The 17,848-nt window shown below is 56.2% G+C and overlaps 5 protein-coding genes across 5 annotated transcripts; 2 read left to right on the forward strand and 3 right to left on the reverse strand.

Moving 5' to 3' along the window:
• Positions 1-4,536: 4,536 nt before the first annotated feature.
• Positions 4,537-6,300, reverse strand: W97_02180 (uncharacterized protein; the record flags this gene model as incomplete). Its single annotated transcript, XM_007780081.1, has 4 exons — positions 4,537-5,189; positions 5,243-5,799; positions 5,850-5,934; positions 6,123-6,300. 4 exons carry the CDS (start codon positions 6,298-6,300, stop codon positions 4,537-4,539), a joined length of 1,473 nt encoding a protein of 490 aa, XP_007778271.1.
• Positions 6,301-9,117: 2,817 nt separating this feature from the next.
• Positions 9,118-11,119, reverse strand: W97_02181 (uncharacterized protein; the record flags this gene model as incomplete). Its single annotated transcript, XM_007780082.1, has 3 exons — positions 9,118-10,147; positions 10,248-10,842; positions 10,906-11,119. The coding sequence occupies 3 exons, from the start codon at positions 11,117-11,119 to the stop codon at positions 9,118-9,120; spliced, it is 1,839 nt and encodes a 612-aa protein (XP_007778272.1).
• Positions 11,120-11,720: 601 nt separating this feature from the next.
• Positions 11,721-13,716, forward strand: W97_02182 (uncharacterized protein; the record flags this gene model as incomplete). The annotated part of the gene is made up of 2 exons (XM_007780083.1): positions 11,721-12,202; positions 12,258-13,716. 2 exons carry the CDS (start codon positions 11,721-11,723, stop codon positions 13,714-13,716), a joined length of 1,941 nt encoding a protein of 646 aa, XP_007778273.1.
• Positions 13,717-14,057: 341 nt separating this feature from the next.
• Positions 14,058-15,378, reverse strand: W97_02183 (uncharacterized protein; the record flags this gene model as incomplete). The annotated part of the gene is made up of 2 exons (XM_007780084.1): positions 14,058-14,647; positions 14,805-15,378. The coding sequence occupies 2 exons, from the start codon at positions 15,376-15,378 to the stop codon at positions 14,058-14,060; spliced, it is 1,164 nt and encodes a 387-aa protein (XP_007778274.1).
• Positions 15,379-15,887: 509 nt separating this feature from the next.
• W97_02184 (uncharacterized protein) lies at positions 15,888-17,567 on the forward strand (the record flags this gene model as incomplete). The annotated part of the gene is made up of 1 exon (XM_007780085.1): positions 15,888-17,567. The coding sequence occupies one exon, from the start codon at positions 15,888-15,890 to the stop codon at positions 17,565-17,567; it is 1,680 nt and encodes a 559-aa protein (XP_007778275.1).
• Between the last annotated feature and the right edge of the window lie 281 nt (positions 17,568-17,848).

Below are 17,848 nucleotides of genomic sequence, written 5' to 3' on the forward strand. Positions count from 1 at the left end.
GAGGTCAGTGCTGAACAGTGATGACAGGAAGCTTCATAGCTGTCCTGCAGCCTGGAGACCGATCTGTTGAACGCATGCGGTGACCGCCTAACTGCTTCAGATCCTCTCGCGCAACGATCAGAAATTTGATGTGCTCCTGAGTCGCTTTTCGTGCTCTAGCGCACGCTTGAGTACTCACTTTTAAGCAGAGACTGAACGGGAGCGCTTGATGTGGGTCCGGCAATGGCTGACTCTTCGCAAGCGAGATATGAGGAGCTGAACGGAAGTGAAGAGAGTGCGAGGCTTGGAAGAGAAACAGGACTGAGGTTCAGAGCGTGGCGACCTGAATAGAAATTATGTGAGGAAAAACATATAGTACAACGCACTGAACAACCAAGGTGACAGCGGATTGCGTACGGCAAAACGCTGTTGCCAGCGAACTGCAGGACTGTCTGATAACAGAGGCTGCCTATGCTCTTTTCTGAAGTTAGAAGAGGTGGCAAGATACGTACCTAAACGTTCTGGGTGCGGTTTGTTCCGGGCCTTGCCAGCGCAGAAAAAACTGGCGGAAAGGGAATATAGTGCCTGCCAGGCAAGTCACCTGCTAGACAGGTAACACTCGCTCTAGTCTTGTCTGCCTGTAGGAGAAGCGCGGCTCTGCAACGTTCTGCCGAGCTCCGACAACTCTGGTCGTCGCAATCGTGCCAACAGTCCAGAAGATGGCTGCGGTGACCCCCAGTTTGAATTCAGCAGCTATAGTCCAACTGGGTGAAAAGCCTCGAGATTTTGTGCTTCGAATTGAGGCTCAAACCGCGCTGGAGGAACTTGGAAGCTACAAGCTTGGCAGCTCGCGTAAGGCTCCCGGAGATGAACGCCTGAATTAGAGATGGATGAGGCTGAGAGTTAGTATGAGTGAGGAAAACCTGAAGGCGGTTCCTTCGCAAGACTATGCTTCCCAGATGCCACGCGATTAGCGCGTTCATATACGCTTGCATCTACCTAGATGGCGAACGGAAGGACGTCCGGGCAGATGATTAGATGACGCGTAACGCTGCTACCTGATACATTGCCACGTCTAAACCCGTACACCAAGCAGAAAGTCTTGCTCTTCATCCTTCGGAATGCAAGCGAGAGGTAGGGATGAGTCAGAAGGAAGAGAACCATGGAAGCTGCCATAAGGGGAAGCGACGGCACAGGCAGCTGAGGGCGTAGTCACACCGATCTATCGATCTGCCTGGTCACGGGCTATTGTTAGTAAGCTTGAGTGAAGGGGCGACCGGTAGGATGTTCTTCAAGTGGCCAAGCTATCATGGCGATTCCACGGTGATCCGAAGCAAACAGTGATCCGAAGCAAAAAAATGAGGTATCTGGCAACATCGAAGTCGGAACCAAGCCAATGATTAAGTACTGCTTCGTGGCAGGGGTTCCTGGTGTTCCTGGTGTGGCGTTCTCGCATGGGCCTGTGAGGCTGATGTCGCTCGGCCTTTCCACCATCAACCAGTGGCTTGCAGAGAACCGACAGCTGGGTGCGAGAAGAACTGGAGCTCGGGGTACGCGATATTGGAAAGCAACCCTAGTGGCAGAACAAGCAGGCGAATGAATCGCAGCGAATGATGGCTTGGGTCAGCCGGGAAATCCGAGACAACAACTTTCGCTCCCCTTGTCGCTTCATGCCTTCAAGGGCCGACTGAAGGGTTTGCAAAACCATGACTGGAGCATCGTCTGGCAGCTGGAGGGGAGATAATAGGTCGGCAGTGCTGACCCTTCAGCTCGGTCGGGCGAGCTATGGACTATGGGCTCAGCTGCGGAGGTTCTTTCGCCACTTGCAGGACGCTGTTCTCGTCGCCTCGATCCGTTTATTGTAACGAGGGAATTATTTCATTCGAGAAGATTTCCGCGCATCTTAAGTACTTTGCGTACAAGTAAATGGACGAGCTAGATATTAACATTCGCACTGATCGGGTACGATACATCTAAGGAGTGCTGAGCAAAATCTAGAGACAACACAGGTTAACGTGCACCGCGCTGACAATGATGAGGCCGTTACCCAAACGCTTCCATCGTACGCTAATCTCATGGGTAACATTTCGATTCTCAAGCTTCCGATGCTGCCTGCAACCTTGATGAAAACTTCAGAAGAGGACCAAAGTCAGTAAGATCTAAGGGCAGATGTTTGAAGCCAATGGGGTACTCACTTCCCCATAGTGTCCAGTTGGAAACGAACGCCCCCATCGCAGTTATCAGCGGCAGTATAACTTTCTTCTCCGTGACGAGACGCCTTAACGGGCGCTGGAGATAGTTACCACATTTGTCGATGACGTCCAAGACATTGTCCATCTCCTCCTCAATGTTCTTGTTCCAGATCTTATCACTCCTCGACATTTCGAAGAATCACACAATGGCGAGCGACGACACCGTACCGGCTGCTACGGCATAGCGAAAGGAAGCACGGAGATGCGTGTCTAGCGGTTTATATCCCGGAGTATGGCATGCCTTTGCGCCATTCTCGTGACTAGCAGTAAGGGAGCGGAAGCTCAGGGACGCATGGTCTTGAGGCCGAACAGCGCGGCGAAGCTCGCGTGAGAGTTGTGCGCGCGGGTCAGCCCGGCGGAAATATCTTCGCCAGAACCGCAGAAATTGGTGTAGTTGTCGCTGCTTGACGTTCCATTGTCCACGGAACGCCTATCGAGGTCAACGCAAAAGGCATGGCCGGTGGTCAAATGCTGTGAAAGTGCTAGGAGCGAGTACAGAATGAAAGGATAGCGTGCAAACATCGTGGAAGTAAAAAAACACGAGTGGAGAACTAGACACCGCTGCCGCAGAGGAGTAGGCGAGAAGATCGACTGATATAATCCGCTCAAGCATGGTGAAGGACCGTGGGCTGGTATTAGTCTCGAGCGTGTAACGTTCACCCACCGTTAGATGCAGCCTTCCGGCCTTTCAGGTCACCAGAGTTTCAGCCATGCAGTTTCCACCACCTGGCCGAATCCAATGGGGTCGTGTGCCGGTGGTGTCGAGGTCGTTCAGGCGGCTGGGTTAAGAAAGAGCCGTAGAGCGAGTCTACTGCGTCTTCTCGGTGTTCTGAGCGAACAGAGTGCTTGAGGACGTTGCTTGTAACACAGTAAAGCCACTGTACACACTACCCACTGGACGCAGCCGGGTAGTGCAGGGATCCCCATCACTTTGCTAGGGAAAGAGAACCGTTCCGGTGAGGACGAGACAAGGAGCCGATTGGGGAATTCTTGTCGCGTGCGTACGAACAGCTTGAAGCTCTTACGAACTCGCTGTTTCGATGGCGTACCCCTTGCACAGTGGGAGCTCCAGGTTCTCGACCCGTCGTATGTAGGGAAGAGCCCTCCGAAAGACGCATGGAAGTGTTCTGGGCCCGACCTCACGAGGCTGAACCTTTCTGCTTTGTCTCCTGATTTGCTCAAGCCCCTGTTTGCCACTTCCAGAGCCGCACGGGAAGTAGGGGGCGCAATCAGCCCTTCCTAGGGTGACCCTTGTATGTAGCTGTTAGCCGCCGCCTGCAGTGGTGGCCTGACAGACGAGTAGAAGTGCTGCTGATGGTGAAAAGCAAGCCTGGCAGTGCAAGAGAAGCCTTGCCGGCGCGTATGCGGTGTCGACAATCGACCAATGAGGATGAGTTGCAATCAATTTGAGCGGAGTAGTGCGGACCTTACTCACAAAGCTGAAAAGCTTGCAAGTACCGATAGAATGGACCTCCCCAACAGAGTTTTGTGATCAGTCAAAAGCTGTCCTGAGCCCTGCAGCGAGCACATTGCTGATACGAAGGACAAGGGTTGTATTGAGGAAGCGGACGCTTAGCCGCGTGCGATTATGAGAGTTTGAAACACAAGTATCTCGGCAATTATGGGAGGAGAATCAAGCGCTCTAGAGGCCTCTGTGGTCATTGACAGCATTGAATTTTCTTCAGATTACTCACTTGATGGTTCTTTAGAAACAACAGAAGAAGGATGGAAAGCGTCTGCTTCCTCAGTACAAACCCCGTCCTTCGTATGATAGTGTAGACTCACAGCCCCATGCTCACCACATCGACCAGCACAACACCGGTTTAATGCTTTAGAGCCATAGGAGACGAGGGGAAGTGCGTGCGGCGAAGCAAAGTTGAAGAAGGACTGGGAAGACCAGGCCGATATGGACATGTGAAGTCGAAAAGCTTTTGACGGATGCCGTCACATCACATAGCAGAGTATCATCATGAAGTTCATTTCATTTTTCTCGATGGGCGTATTGCGCTGGTAAAGCCCTACGTACAGCTGAAAGTCCTTTGACTCGAAATGTGTACAAAAAAGTAAGTCCGCCTTCGGCACAGCCGGTACGACAGACAGCAAGAAGAAGACATTGCTACAGAAATGGTCGACGCCCTCCCACAAGAGCCAGCGTGGACAGAAAGAGCGAGCACAAAGCTCGAAGACATCAATGCAACTTTGGGCAGGCAAGCATCATCACAAATGGTTGGAGTGCGCTGAGAGAAAGCTCGCAAGACGTGAAAGGCCATAAAGACTCAAGCCCAGAACATGGCTGCGGAGGAGGTTATAGGACCTTCAGGCCCTGCCCGTGGTTGCGGCGGTGGTGGATGTGTCTGCTGCGTTTGGCGTGCTGCGTAGTAGTGGCAGTAACTGTCACGACTTCTTCCTCATACACGACGTGGTACTCTGCTCCTCCGCTGGTGTATCGGGAGGTGGACCTTGATTTGTCGTCCTTTGGCGAGTCATCAACTTCGGCTTCATACATCGCGGGAGCCGTGATAATGGGCGCTGCCGCTTCGTCTGCAACTCTGACCGTTGCTGCTGCTGCTGGAACGACAATACCGCCACCCTGTGAATCGGTGACCGACACACCGCCCGACGTGTAAGACAGGGTTGGAACCAGAGTTGGCGCGACTGTCGAGGAAGGCAGCTCCGACAGAGACGGCGACTCAGTCTTCCCGGCCTTGAGGTGCGATGCGTAGTCTGGGCCGGACTGAATCGGAACGTTTCCGCACAAACCATCGCCTGGGCCGGCGCAGTCTTCGTCCTTGAGCTTCTTCGGCATATCGAATTTGCATGAAGTGGACACTGAGTCGTCTTGGATGGTGAACAGGGGGCAGTCCTCAATCCTGCCAGATGGGTTGGTGCAGGTGTCGACAGCGCGCTGCAGGAAGTCGATGTCCCAGGCGTTGATGAAATCGCCGTGGTAGCCGTAGCCTATATTGCGTCGTTAGCTTCAAGATTTGTAACGGATATCGAGATCAACTTACCGGTAGGATCACCATTGGAAAGCACGAATTGGCCCTCCGCACCCTTGAACGCTTGCGTTGCCCAGATGGTTTCATACAAAAGTGATGGAAGCCGAGTCTCAAAACCAGAGGGGCAGTTGCCATCGATGACAAGAGAAGAGTAGGCCATGTGGGACTTGTGATCGCGAGTATCCAAGTCCTTTCCGTTCCAGCAAGAAGGAAAGAACAACTCGAGACGTAGACCGTCGGCGCAGTTGGCGTCGAGATATTTCTTGTCGGGCATGAAGTGGCGGTAGAGCGTCGGTTCCGCCTCGGCTTTGTAGTTCAGGCAGTTAAATCCCAGAGCCTTCTGTGAGAGGGCAAACTGCGTGGATTCCTCTGGGCTCCAGTTCGACTTGGGAGGATCTGGCACTGGCCAGGAGAAATTGCGGAGCCTGCCGTCTCCAGCGAGCATGCGGAAGCCCGCGGGGAATGCTTGAACGTTCTCGCCGTATAACAGATAGTATGACAGCATACCACCCACCTGCGGGACGACGACGGTGGTGCCATTGGCATACATGAAATGGAGGGATGGCGTCCTGCCAACTCAGTTAGTCTGGTTCGCGTACACGCGGAGGTCGTCACTCACCAGTACGCAGACTTATCTTCTTTCACGGAGCAAGACGTGCAGTCGGAGGCCATCAAGTCATCGTAGCTTGCAGTAAAGCCGAAGTCTGCAAAGAAATATTAGCCAAGCCCCCGTCCATGTCAGGCGATTTGTCTTTGGGGGCAGTGACTGCTTATGCAGATACGCAAGGCGGTCGCGTCAATCACTAGAGGGCACGCGCTGACACGCTCATTGTGCGTGCCTCTCAAGACCGACAGTTGCGCAGGATGTGACAGAGTGAGTACAAGTACTTACTGCTTCCTCCGTGAATGGAGTGGGCGTGGTCAGAGATCTCGCCGGTGTCCACAAGAGGGTCGATACGGGCGAGGCCGGTGCGTCCATGGCAGGGCATGCGCCAGAAGGCCGTCGCGACATTGGAGAGAGTGAGTGCAGCGACCGCGGCGCGCGAGAGGATGTTGTTGGAGGCGACCATTTTCGTTCACTTTCACTCGTCTAGAGCTGAGTGTTCCGGGCGGCGACAGGTGAAGAGTAGATTCTGCTTTGAATGAATGGACGGTCACAGACCAGGCTGGTGTTGAAAGGAGTGACGGATGATTGTTCGACGCGCTGAAAGAAAGTCGGTGGAGATTGAGTGAGGTTGGCCGAGGTTGACGTTGCGTGTTGACAAAGAAATGAGCGGGAATCTGCTCGTTCACTCTTCGCCTTGACGTAGGGCTGACAGCGTCGTGATGTGAATTTGAAGCCCAACAAAGCCCAATGGCACCGATTCACTGTGCGCGTGCTAGATCCTCCTTCACCGCCCTTGATCGTGATCGTCTTCGATATGCCTTTTCGCGAGGATTGCCGTTCGTTGCTTCAAGGGGAATGGTGTTTGGATACAGGGATATGTTATCCTCCAGAGGACGTCTTGTTTCGGACAAGGTGATGTTGTTTCAGTGTAGCTGTTCAACGAATGTAGCGACACTGCACAGAGTGTCTTGGTATTGGAGAGAGTGACGAGGCACGAGGACCAAAATGAGCGACAGTTCCCAGTGGGGGCGTAAGGGGTGAAGGAAAGGCAGGACAAAGGCAAAGGAGCGAAAACAAGGCGAAGGCCAACTAAAGAGCACTGGAATGAAGGGGAGGCACAGGGGACATGGGATGCATGGCCGCGGGACTGGTCGATCGTCTGAGATTGCGGCGCAACGGGGGGATCCCAGCGGATGAAGTTTGGTGCTCCACTGGTAGGCGATGCGCCCTCCCGTCAGACTCCTCCAAGCCGGGAAGGCTACTGCAGGAACAACCACTCTTGTCTTCTGATGGCTAGCGTGAAGTGACTCTGAAACACATAGCGCTCCCCGATCCAATGGATGTGAGGATGCGTCCTGCTCGCTTCCAGCCTTTCCAGGTTGTCCCTTCAGCCCTGAGACATCCTGCTCCGCACCTCGCTCTCCAGCTTCGTTGCGTCTTCGCCCAAGGCACCGTACCACGCTTGTCGGAACCGCTCGTGGAACATCGTGGCTGAGGTGAACAAACTCTACCGCCTGCAGTCGGGTGCTCTGAACACACACGAAGTCGTACACGCGCTGTGCTTACTCGTGGTCGCCCAGCCGCCTCCCCGCGCGGATCACCAGCCTGACCCTCCAGCGGCGACTGCGAAACACGCCAAGTCAAATCTCGGGTGTAAGTACCAGTACCTTTAACTGCAAGATCAGCGCGTCTCGTCTTCGCCGAATCCCCGGCAGCGGTTATCCCAGACTCTGGGCTGGCCGGCAGGAATAGGGCATTTCCCTCGGTCCCATGTGCGCGTCCCTGGTCTATCGCAGTGCTCTGGATTGATGCTCCGTAAATGTGTGGTTAAGAGCACGCGCTAAGCCGCAACTCGCGCTCCGCGCTTCTGCCAATCACCGGTTCCGGGTAGGTGTCACTGAGCGGATGTAGGTGGCGGTGTTCCACCCGCTCATGGCCTTTCTCAGCCTTAAAACCAGGGGGGCTTCATCATTTCGGTCTATTTTTGTCAAACAGAAGCACCGGACTGTGGCACGGCCTCCAGTCTCGCAACGATCTTTTGGCGTCAAAGACTAGCTCGAGAGCATCATGAGTACCGTTCTCCTGCGGTGCCTCGCCGTTTTCTGTCAGAGAGCAACCATATCGCCCGAACACATCCAATGTTTCAAGTACAAGAGAGTCGATCTTCCCTAGCAGTGGCCGGATGTCACGCTTCACCGACCGATATCACGCGCAGCATAGTGACAGACATCGTGGTATATGTAGGCTGTGCGCAGAGATACGCTTAGAACACCGATCAACACATCTTCTTGCCCCATTTGCTAATCTACTATGGTAACGCAGCCCATAGCTTCCAATGAGAATAAGGTTATACAAACCTCAAGATTTCCTATCTCTCATATCTAGATATCACCGCGATACCATCTGCGGTGCGCTCAACTAGCCGTCTCCCGGGAGTACTGTCAAGCTGTATGCACAACAAGATCCGTCACCGAGTGCCAGAAGCGGACAGAGCTTGCCATCGTGCCATCAGGAAACGCCTCTCTATCTACCACGCCAATCTTAGGGAGTTGTAGCTCAGCAGCGCACTAACTAGGATCAATGAGCAATATCGACTGCCTGTCGGCTAAGTCTTAACAATGTACATACTGACGGATACAGAATTTCTGGCCTGGCTCAAAGCGTCCTTACTACTGCCCCCGCTTGGACAGCGGCGGGAACGGTTCACAGTCGTATTCTGTTCTGCTCGCCTTATTGCGTCCTGGGCTTTCGTGCTCACAAAATCCGGTGGTTAATCTGAAGCATCCAACCAGGGAGCATTAAGGTCCTGTCAAGGATGGGGAATGGATTTGAGGACAGGACTGTTCGGTAACGTACGACTTGGTCGAAAGTGGTTCTAAAAGGACCAGCTGCGGTGAACTCATCCAGACGTCTCCGCTCTATGTACAGTCAACCAGGGACAGCTCGCCCGCTGCAAAACTATGATGGGTTCTCAAATACTTATCGCCCCTTTCGTTGCGAGGACCACCTGTTAGAGCAGCGATAAAAAGGTCAGTCGATCTAACAAACGCTTGCCGGGTTCTTTTGTAGATACCCTAGATACCAGCGATCTTTTAAATAAGGAATCTCGCGATTAGCAATGCTTTCTTAGTTCTAAGACGAAAAACTCTGTATAGTGCGTTTTAGATTGCATCATTGCTCATTCATAATCTGCCTATGATTCCGCGTCCCCAACGTCTACAGCAGCGCAAATCCCTCCCGCACCAATACTTCGCCCCAGATGACTTCCTCAGCCGAGTTCTCAACAAAACCCCGTCATCACCGCCATCCCGTTGACATCATCCACCTCCACCGCGCCCGGATTATCGTCCTCCAACAATCTATCAATCTCCCTCCTACTCTTGATCTTCCAAAACGCCTGCGCCCCCTGCACAAACCTTTCACTAATCGGCCCCAGCTTCTCCTCGTCACATGCCGCAAAGCACAACCTGAAGCACCTCCAACCATCCTTCTCCCTGATCTCCTGATTCGGCGCGAAAATCGTGCCCGGGCTCACCAGCACCAGATACGGCTTCGTGGTCCAGAGGATCCACAGCGCGCGCGCGAGTCTCGGGCCCTCGACCCGTCCAGCGAGCGGGTGCGTGGAGAAGTCGAAGCGGATCCAGATGAACATGCCACCTAGCGGGCGGATGAAGGAGTAGATGCGGGTCTTGGAGACGAGGGCCCAGTCCTCCGTCTCCGTGGCGTCGGCGGTGGGGTAGTCGAAGAGGGCGTACTGGCCGGCGGCGAGGATGTCGGCCATTTGGTTCATGCGGCGCTCGTAGTTGCCGCGCAGGCCTTCGAGCCAGCGGACCCAGCCCGCGATTTGCCAACCTGCGCCGTCTTTGGCGCCGCCGCGGCCGGGGTGGCTCTTACTGCCGGGCCCGCCGGGACCGAGGATCAGCTCGGCGACCATGCTCTGCACGAAGCCGCTCGGCTGCTGCGTGCTCGTCTCCGTAATGCGCAGGATGCGCTCGATGAGGCGGGGCTGCGCGGTGATCCAGCCGAGGCGGCACCCGGGCGCGATCGTCTTGGAGAAGGTGTCGAGGCGGAGCACGCGGCCTTCGTAGTCGACGGATAGGTAAGATGGCACGAGGGAGTCGAGGAAGGGGAAGCCGGAGGATTTGGTAGGGGTGGGGGGCGTGGAGGAGGGGGAAGGGGAGGAGGACGGGTATTGGAGATACCAGTAGGGGTCGTCTTCGATGATTATGACGTCGTGCTTTGCGCAGAGGGCGTAAATCTCTTTGCGGCGCGCGAGGGAGAGGGTGCCGGAGGTGGGATTTTGGCCGATGCTGGATGCGGCTGTTAGTGGACCTGATGCCTTGTCTCCTCGGTATGCCGTCGATCGCTATACATACGGCTGGTCAAGGGGAGGAGATGGCGGGAACTCACGTCACTGTATACATCAAATGCGGCTTCTTCCCCTTGCTCGAGTCCCAGTGTTCGAGGACGTCGGCCAACCCACCAGGTCCGCCCGCCAACATGCCCTCATCGTCAATCTTCACAGGCACGATTGCCAGTCCGCGTGGTCTGGCCGTCTGGATCGCGTTCATGTAGCAGTATTCCTCCACTAACATCCCCTCCCTCTCCTCGATCGGATCTCTGCCCTCGCTCCACTCATTCGAGAGACATTGCACAGCCTTTGCGAAGCCGTCCGTGCTTCCACACGTCAGGATGATCTCGGCACCGCCTTTGTAGGGAATGGTCGGATGCTGGTGTTGCAGAGCAAACTCCCGGATGAACGCATAGAGAGGCGGGTAGCCCTGAGCTGTGCCATATTGGAGTGCAGAGTCGAGGTCAATCTTCTTGAGGACGTCGGTTGCAGTGGAGGTTTTTGGTATAATCAGATGAGCTGACGCCGGGTTCTGGTGGGAATCTGCGGGCGAGGGTGGATCAACGGGCTTGTTGGGGGTGGGCTTCCAGCGGCTCGGGAGGGCGACGCGGGCTTCGAGGGTGTCGTAGGGGAAGTAGTCGTGGTTTGGCAGGCCTGGTGATGCTGTTAGCCCATGGAACGCCAGCTGTCGTTGCCAGGGCCGTAAAGATAACTCACCTCCAGCTAGCTGGCCGATACCCGGAATGGAGAAATACTTGTAGAACTGTTTGATGTTCGAAGCTTCTCTGCTCTTGGTAGACCGCGACAGGTGATGAGAGAGGTCCACGGGCTCCGGCAGCTCGGCCTGTTGCGGTCTTGTCATAGTGGCCATGCGCCGCTGCGTGTCTTCGTTGCGTGAGCGAGATGCGAAGCCGCGCAGGATGGACTCCATTGTGATAAAGAGCAATGCAGCGGAATAGCGAGAGTCACCGCACTCAGTTCATGAAGCTCGCGCTCGCCCCAGGATGCTTAGAAATGCCCCATACCCCGGTTACATCAGGACCAAAGCCACTCCCGCGATGCCGAGATAAGCTGCTATCGCGACCCATGTCCACGGGAGACCTGCAGAGGGTCGGCGTCTCTGGCTATGGCAATTCAGGCTTCACGCAGGTCAGCAAGAAGTGTTCTTCCAGCCGGACTCTGTCGGACGACTTCAGTGTCACTCCTTTTGGAGCTCCTGCTATTACTCCGCAATCAATCAACGGCATGGAGATGATGAACAGGACCCGAGAGCCAAGCAGCGGCTTCGGCAAGCCCAGTGGCGGTCCATCTGCAGGAACCAGATCTCTCTCACAGTCGTGTTCCTCAGCTTACTTCCTCTCACCGCGTGTGTGCGATTTATCATTCTTACTGTCTCAACTCGATTGCCATAGAGAACATACTCGCGCTGGCCGCATTGCTTCGTAGAGTCTGCTCAGCAGATACCCGATACATTGAGATCCGCCGAATCTTCATCAAAATCGAACCCGTCCAGCGCCTCAGTCGCTGATTCAATGAACACGCCCTCTCATCCCCGGACCTCTCGCGATGTGTCGGAGGTCCAAACACGCGGCGATTATCACAACAATGGCGGTAATGCCACCGGGACTAGCCCCACCTCTTCCGAGGACGATGTAACCCTCCGCGAAGCTCTCACCTCACCTGAATCCTCTTTGCCGCGCTCAGCAGCGTCGCCAATGTCAAGATGGGTACCGGTCCCAGTTGTAAGGGTAGCGAATGCGGTGGGAAACTGGGTCAGAGGGCCGGACCCTCCGAGACGGTATAAGATATACCCACTCTTCCCACGGATACAAGAAGCGCCGATTCGACTCTTACAGAGCTATTTCCCGAAAAGGAGGCACAAGATCGCGTTGCTAGTACCGTTTTACGCTGCGTGGCTGCTATGCTTTGCGCTGGTCCTACATAAGTCAGCCTTTGCCGGAGATATACCCGGCTATGGATCACCAACAAGACTCAATTGCTTGGCAAGATATTGGTATGGAGATTCATCAAGCGTCATATCGGCGACATACTAACGGCATCTTGGATAGGGCGGATGGCAACGGCTGCGGCCTGAACGGCGACCTCTGCCGCCCCTTCGCCAACTCTTCCCTCGCCTTCCGCTGTCCCGCGAACTGCAAGCGCGTCGAGATCTTGAACCCGCACGCCGTAGGCGATCAAGAGATCAACTACCGCTCCCTACTCATCGGCGGGCCCGTTGACTCCTTCGTCAACAACGGCACCGTCACAAACACCATCTACCGGGGCGACTCCTTCATCTGCAGCGCCGCCATCCACGCAGGCTTCATTTCCAACGCGCGAGGCGGGTGCGGCGTGCTCTCCTTAACCGGCACTCAATCGCAGTACCCTTCGACCGAATCCCACGGCCTGCGCAGCATAGCCTTCGACTCCTACTTCCCGCTCTCCTTCTCCTTTCTTCACGGCACCTCCTCCGAATGCCGCGATCTGCGGTGGCCCCTCCTCGCCGTGTCCCTTACTTTCACGGTCCTGCTCTCCCTCTTCACCACCTCCCCTTCCGTCTTCGTCGCCACCCTCTTCCCCGCCCTCTTCTTCCACGTCGCCCTCGCCTCCGATCCCCCAAATCTAACGGACTACCACGCCATCATCTCGCTCTCACTCGGCCGCTTCCTACCCGCCGCCTTCTGCCTCTCCGTCCTGTACCGCTACGCCATCCGCCGCACGCTCTTTGGCCTAACCGCCCAGGTAGAGAGAACCATCCTCTGGCTCGGCGGCGCATGGGTCGGCGCGCTGAATAACTACACCTTCGACAAGATACCGATTCAAAGACTGACGCCCCACGACATCCACGCGCAGCCCGGCGCGATACCGGCGCTGATCTTCATCGTGCTCGCGCTGTTTGGCATCGCGCTGTGCCAAGCCTGGTGTCTGCGAACTGAGGGCCGACTGCCGCGGTTCCTAGCGCTGTACGCGCTGCTCGGCGCGGGACTGGTAGGCCTGGTGCTAGTGCCGGGCATGAATGTGCGCATCCACCACTACATCCTGGCGCTGCTATTACTGCCCGGGACGGGGATGCAAACGCGGCCGAGCCTGCTGTTCCAGGGGCTCTTGGTCGGCTTATTCATCAACGGCGTCGCGCGGTGGGGTTTCGATTCCATCCTGCAGACCCCCGGGGATCTGCGAGGGGACGCACGGTTAGGTTCTCCGTTGCCCGTCATCCTCCCGCCTGTCATAAACCTGAATGAGGGGTTGGGCCAAGCCTGGAGGCCGAATATCACGTTCAGCTGGGAGAGTCCGTTTCCGGAGGGCTGGGACGGCCTGAGCGTGCTGGTAAATGACGTCGAGAGATTTAGGGGCTATGCGGACCAGGGACTGGACAGTTGGACGTGGGTCAAGAAAGAAGAGGGAGAGGGAATGCCGGAGTATTTCCGGTTTGGGTATATGAGCGGGAGCGTAGTGGGGGATTATACCAAGGCGGGCGTTTGGGGGAGAGAGGGGGGATGGAGGGAGATGGGGCCGGGGCCGAGCTAGGAGAGATTACAATGCATGAACATGTTGGATAGATGTGGTAGATACAGAGACGCTTCTCAACTGTGCGGTGTTGGGGTATGCTTCATTCCGACTCTCGGTCATGGATCCTGTAGTGTGTACAGCGTGAGAGTGTTTCCAAGACACAGGGACAAGCCCTTACGACTGCCCCTTTCGTTTACTCTCGAAGTTTTTTGTACATTGGGTAGTCTACCGGCCCCGAAGCAACATAACTTTATCGCTCGACAGTGTAGCGCCTATGACAAGGGCCCAAGCACGACCCACGCCCATCACCACCTCAATCCCGGCTCCTGTTCGCAACCCATCGCTTAACCACAAACTCCCTAACCCGATACCTCCCCAACAACCCCCCAACCCACCCCCCCCCCCATCTCCCCCCCATCCGCCAACGGCGGCGGCACCTCCACAAACGCCAACACCAAACTCTTAAACACATGCCCTTGGACGCGATTCACACAATGCAGCCACCACCAGCTCCGCTCCTCCTTCCTCTTACACTCCCTCCTCCTCTCCTCCGTCTTCCAGTACTCATGAGAGTAGGACGGCAGGACCACGACCACAAACTCCGCGTGCGCGAAGACGGGGCCGCGGGCGTACAGCATGAAGTCGCCTGCGAATTTAAGCGCGGGGCGCACGACCCAGCCGAGGGAGCGGAAGTGGTGGTAGGTGGCGTAGGAGAGGAGGAAGGGGTCGTCGGGGCGGAGGCAGGAGGGGGGGAGGGGAGGGAAGTGGGAGTGCTGGCGGCAAAGGGTGAGGAGGGAAGTGTTGGAGAGGGGAAGGTCGTTGTGGAGGATTTGGAGGGCACCGAGGCCGTAGGAGAGGAAGAAGGCTTCTTCGAGGGTTAGTTGGAGGTGCTCTTCGTCTTGGATAACCATGTCTTGAGAGACTTTGGGCGGAGCTGCTTTGGTGGCGTCTGGTTGCTTCAGTCAGCATGGGTTATTTGCAGTGTACGCTAGACGGGACTTCCAGGGGGTGAGCTCAACAAGATGTCGGAACGTAGGTGGGGCCAGTGTCTTTTGAGGCACACATGAATAGACACCTGGCGGCTGAGTAACACAGAGTCGACCTACCCTGGTCATCGGCAACTGGGACCGCTATTTCGCTGCTAGCCTGCTCAACAAGCTGCTCAACTTCTTCAGGTCCGGCCTCTGGAGCTCCACTTGTAGGTCCTGGCGTACCCTCCTCCTTCCTTAACTGGTCCTCCAACGCCTCCCGCTGCAAACGCGCCCTCTCTTGCTTAAACTTCAGCCTCTCCTCTCTCCGCTGCTGCGTATACTCCTCGCTCGTCAACGCCGCCGTCAGACCTCTGCGACGCTTCTCTCGCTCAAGCCATGCGGGCTCGCTGCGACTCAGGGTCCCCTTGCCGAAGAAGCCTTGCTCCCATAACGCGCGAATGGTCTTGGGATCGGTGATGTGGACTGAGCGCGTCTCGGGCGAGAAGTGGCCTGTATAAAGGGCTCCGGCATGGGAAGAGGGCTGGGTGAAGAGCTCGGAGAGGAGGGCGTAGGCGATGCGGAGGAGGGAGAGGGGATTGTGCGGGAGGAATGCGGGAAGGGGATGGGTGGTGAGAGGGAGTGGGTGAGCATGCAGTTTGTTGTAATTGGGGCGAGGATGCCGCTTCTTGTCTGTGTTGGGAGTCGCCATATTGTATCTGCTCGCTCCGGTCAGCAAGAACCGCATCGCACTGCGTGCAATTTCTGCCATCGGTATGTAAAGCGCGCCCAAAAGAGAAGCATCGCTTGGTAAACTTGCTCAGATACCGTTGTAGTCTTCTCAGAGAGAATTGGCCAGCATTGAAGGTCGACTAAAGTCAGTGTCTTCCAACTTGGCTGCAAGGTTGTCATCACCGCAAGAGATGTTGATATTGGACGGTTAGAAAGCAGAAAGGGTCTTCTTACGATATCTCTAGCGCTGAACCAAAGCTCTGCTGCTGTCTCCTCCGCACATACTCCAGGCGTTCTGCCGCACCCTGAAGGTAGAATTGTTGCCGGTCATTGTGGGAGTGCTGAGTCAAGAAAGCTTCGCACGATGAAATCTGAGAATCCGCTACGTTCTCTTGGCGGCCGTGTTATCGATAAAGCTTTGTATACTGGCATTACGTCTGATCTGATCATTCAACTCCGTTGCTCTCATACCAAACCACAACACCAAAGATGATGCTCCCCAGATGGGCTTTCAGGCCTTCGCGGCAAGCTATACGTACACTAGCAACCGCTGCTCCTCGCGGTCCTCGAGGTACAATAGGAAAACGAGCGCCACCTTCAAGACTACCACCACGAATACCACGCCGACCGGAGGATCCGCCAGCTACACCACCAGCCCAGGAGCGCGGCGAGCACTCGAAAGTAGAGGCGGTATCCGATGCACTCCGAACGGCTGACAAGCAAGAGAACAATCTCCTCTCGCCGGTCCATATACCGGAGGATCCCCATGGCATACTCAAGGAGACACACCCGGCGACGTCGCTGCTCTCCAACTCGTCGATCATTGTGCAGCGCCAGCTGGAGATGATGAATGTGATGCTGGGGTTCGAGCAGGCGAACCGATACGTCATCATGGATCCGAACGGGAATCACATTGGGTATCTGGCGGAGCAAGAGCATGGCTTGGGGAATGCGGTGGCAAGGCAGGCCTTCCGGACGCATCGAAGCTTCACCACGCACGTTTTTGACAGAAATGAGAGGGAGGTACTGAGATTCCACCGGCCCTTCGCCTGGATAAACTCCCGCATCCGCGTCTTCGATGCTGTGCACGGCAGCACGCCCGAAACGTACACTCCATCCACCGCCCTACAGAACACGAGCGCAAACTCCATCGCCAACCAGACCTCCGCCCAGATATCCCCGCTACCTCTATCAGACATGCGCCTCATCGGCGAAGCCCAACAGCAATGGGCGCCCCTCCGCCGACGCTACAACCTCTTCCTGCACCGCAACATTTCCGACCTCGAGCGCGACAGCAACGCCCCGCAGCTCTCCTCAGGCGACCTCCCCCTCTCCTCCTCCAAAGCCCTCGAGGTCGCCGAGAGCGCCGACAAGTCTGGCAGCTTCATCCAATTCGCCTACGTAGACGAGCCCTTCCTCTCCTGGGACTTCACGCTGCGCGCCGCCGACGACCGCCTCATCGGGTCCGTGAACCGCAACTTCGCGGGCTTCGCGCGGGAGATCTTCACCGATACGGGCGTGTATGCCCTGCGCATGGATGCGGCGGGCTTAGCGGCTGAGCCGAACCACCTGATTTCGAGGACCGCGAGGGGCGCGGAGGCCGTGCCGGGTATGACGCTTGATCAGAGGGCGGTTATGCTTGCCACGGCTGTCAGTATCGACTTCGACTATTTTAGCCGGCATAGTGGCTCTGGTGGGTTCGGTTTTATGCCGCTCTGGTTCCCCATGGGCGGGGAAGCTGCTGGCGCAGGTGCTGCTGGGGGCGCCGCTGCGGGAGAAGTCGGTGCCGCTGAAGGCGCGGCGGGTGCAGCAGGCGCTGCCGGAAATGCCGCAAGAGGACTCGGCGCAGGCGAGGGCGCAATAGCCGGTGCGGGCACAATGGCCGGCTATGAAGCTATGCAGCGAGGAGCGTATGGCAATAGGGGCGCGCAGGATGACGCGTCGCCTACCGCCGCTCCGCCTACAGAGGGCCAGCCTCCGCCTCAGGAAGGCCAGCCTGGCGCTCCGAACCAGGGCGAGGATGTTTGGGGTCAGCAGGATCCTTGGGACAATAACAAAGACCAGGGAGGGTTGCCATGGGGTGGTGGTGATCAGGGTGGAGGCGGTGGAGGCGGTGGAGGCGGAGGTGGAGGAGGAGATGGTGGTGGGGACTGGGGTGACTGGTTCTAGGCTTGTGATCGTGTCAGATAGGGCATGGCATGGTTTTGGTAAATTTGTATCATGGGTGGGCGTTATGGCCCTGGCGTTGGGGAGCTGGACAGACGGACGAATCATGGCCATCGAACCTTCCTCAATATACCCTCCGCTCTTTTAGATTTCGGTTTCAGGGCTGTTAGACGAATATGTAGTAATCAGCTTTCGCCTTACTGCTTTGTGTTACTGCTTTGTGTTACTGCTGAGTCCATCACGTGCATCTCACTCGAGCCAACTTCCTTAAAACCGTAATCGCA

The sequence above is a fragment of the Coniosporium apollinis genome (assembly GCF_000281105.1).
Source record: "Coniosporium apollinis CBS 100218 chromosome Unknown supercont1.8, whole genome shotgun sequence".
Lineage (NCBI taxonomy): Eukaryota > Fungi > Ascomycota > Dothideomycetes > Coniosporium > Coniosporium apollinis.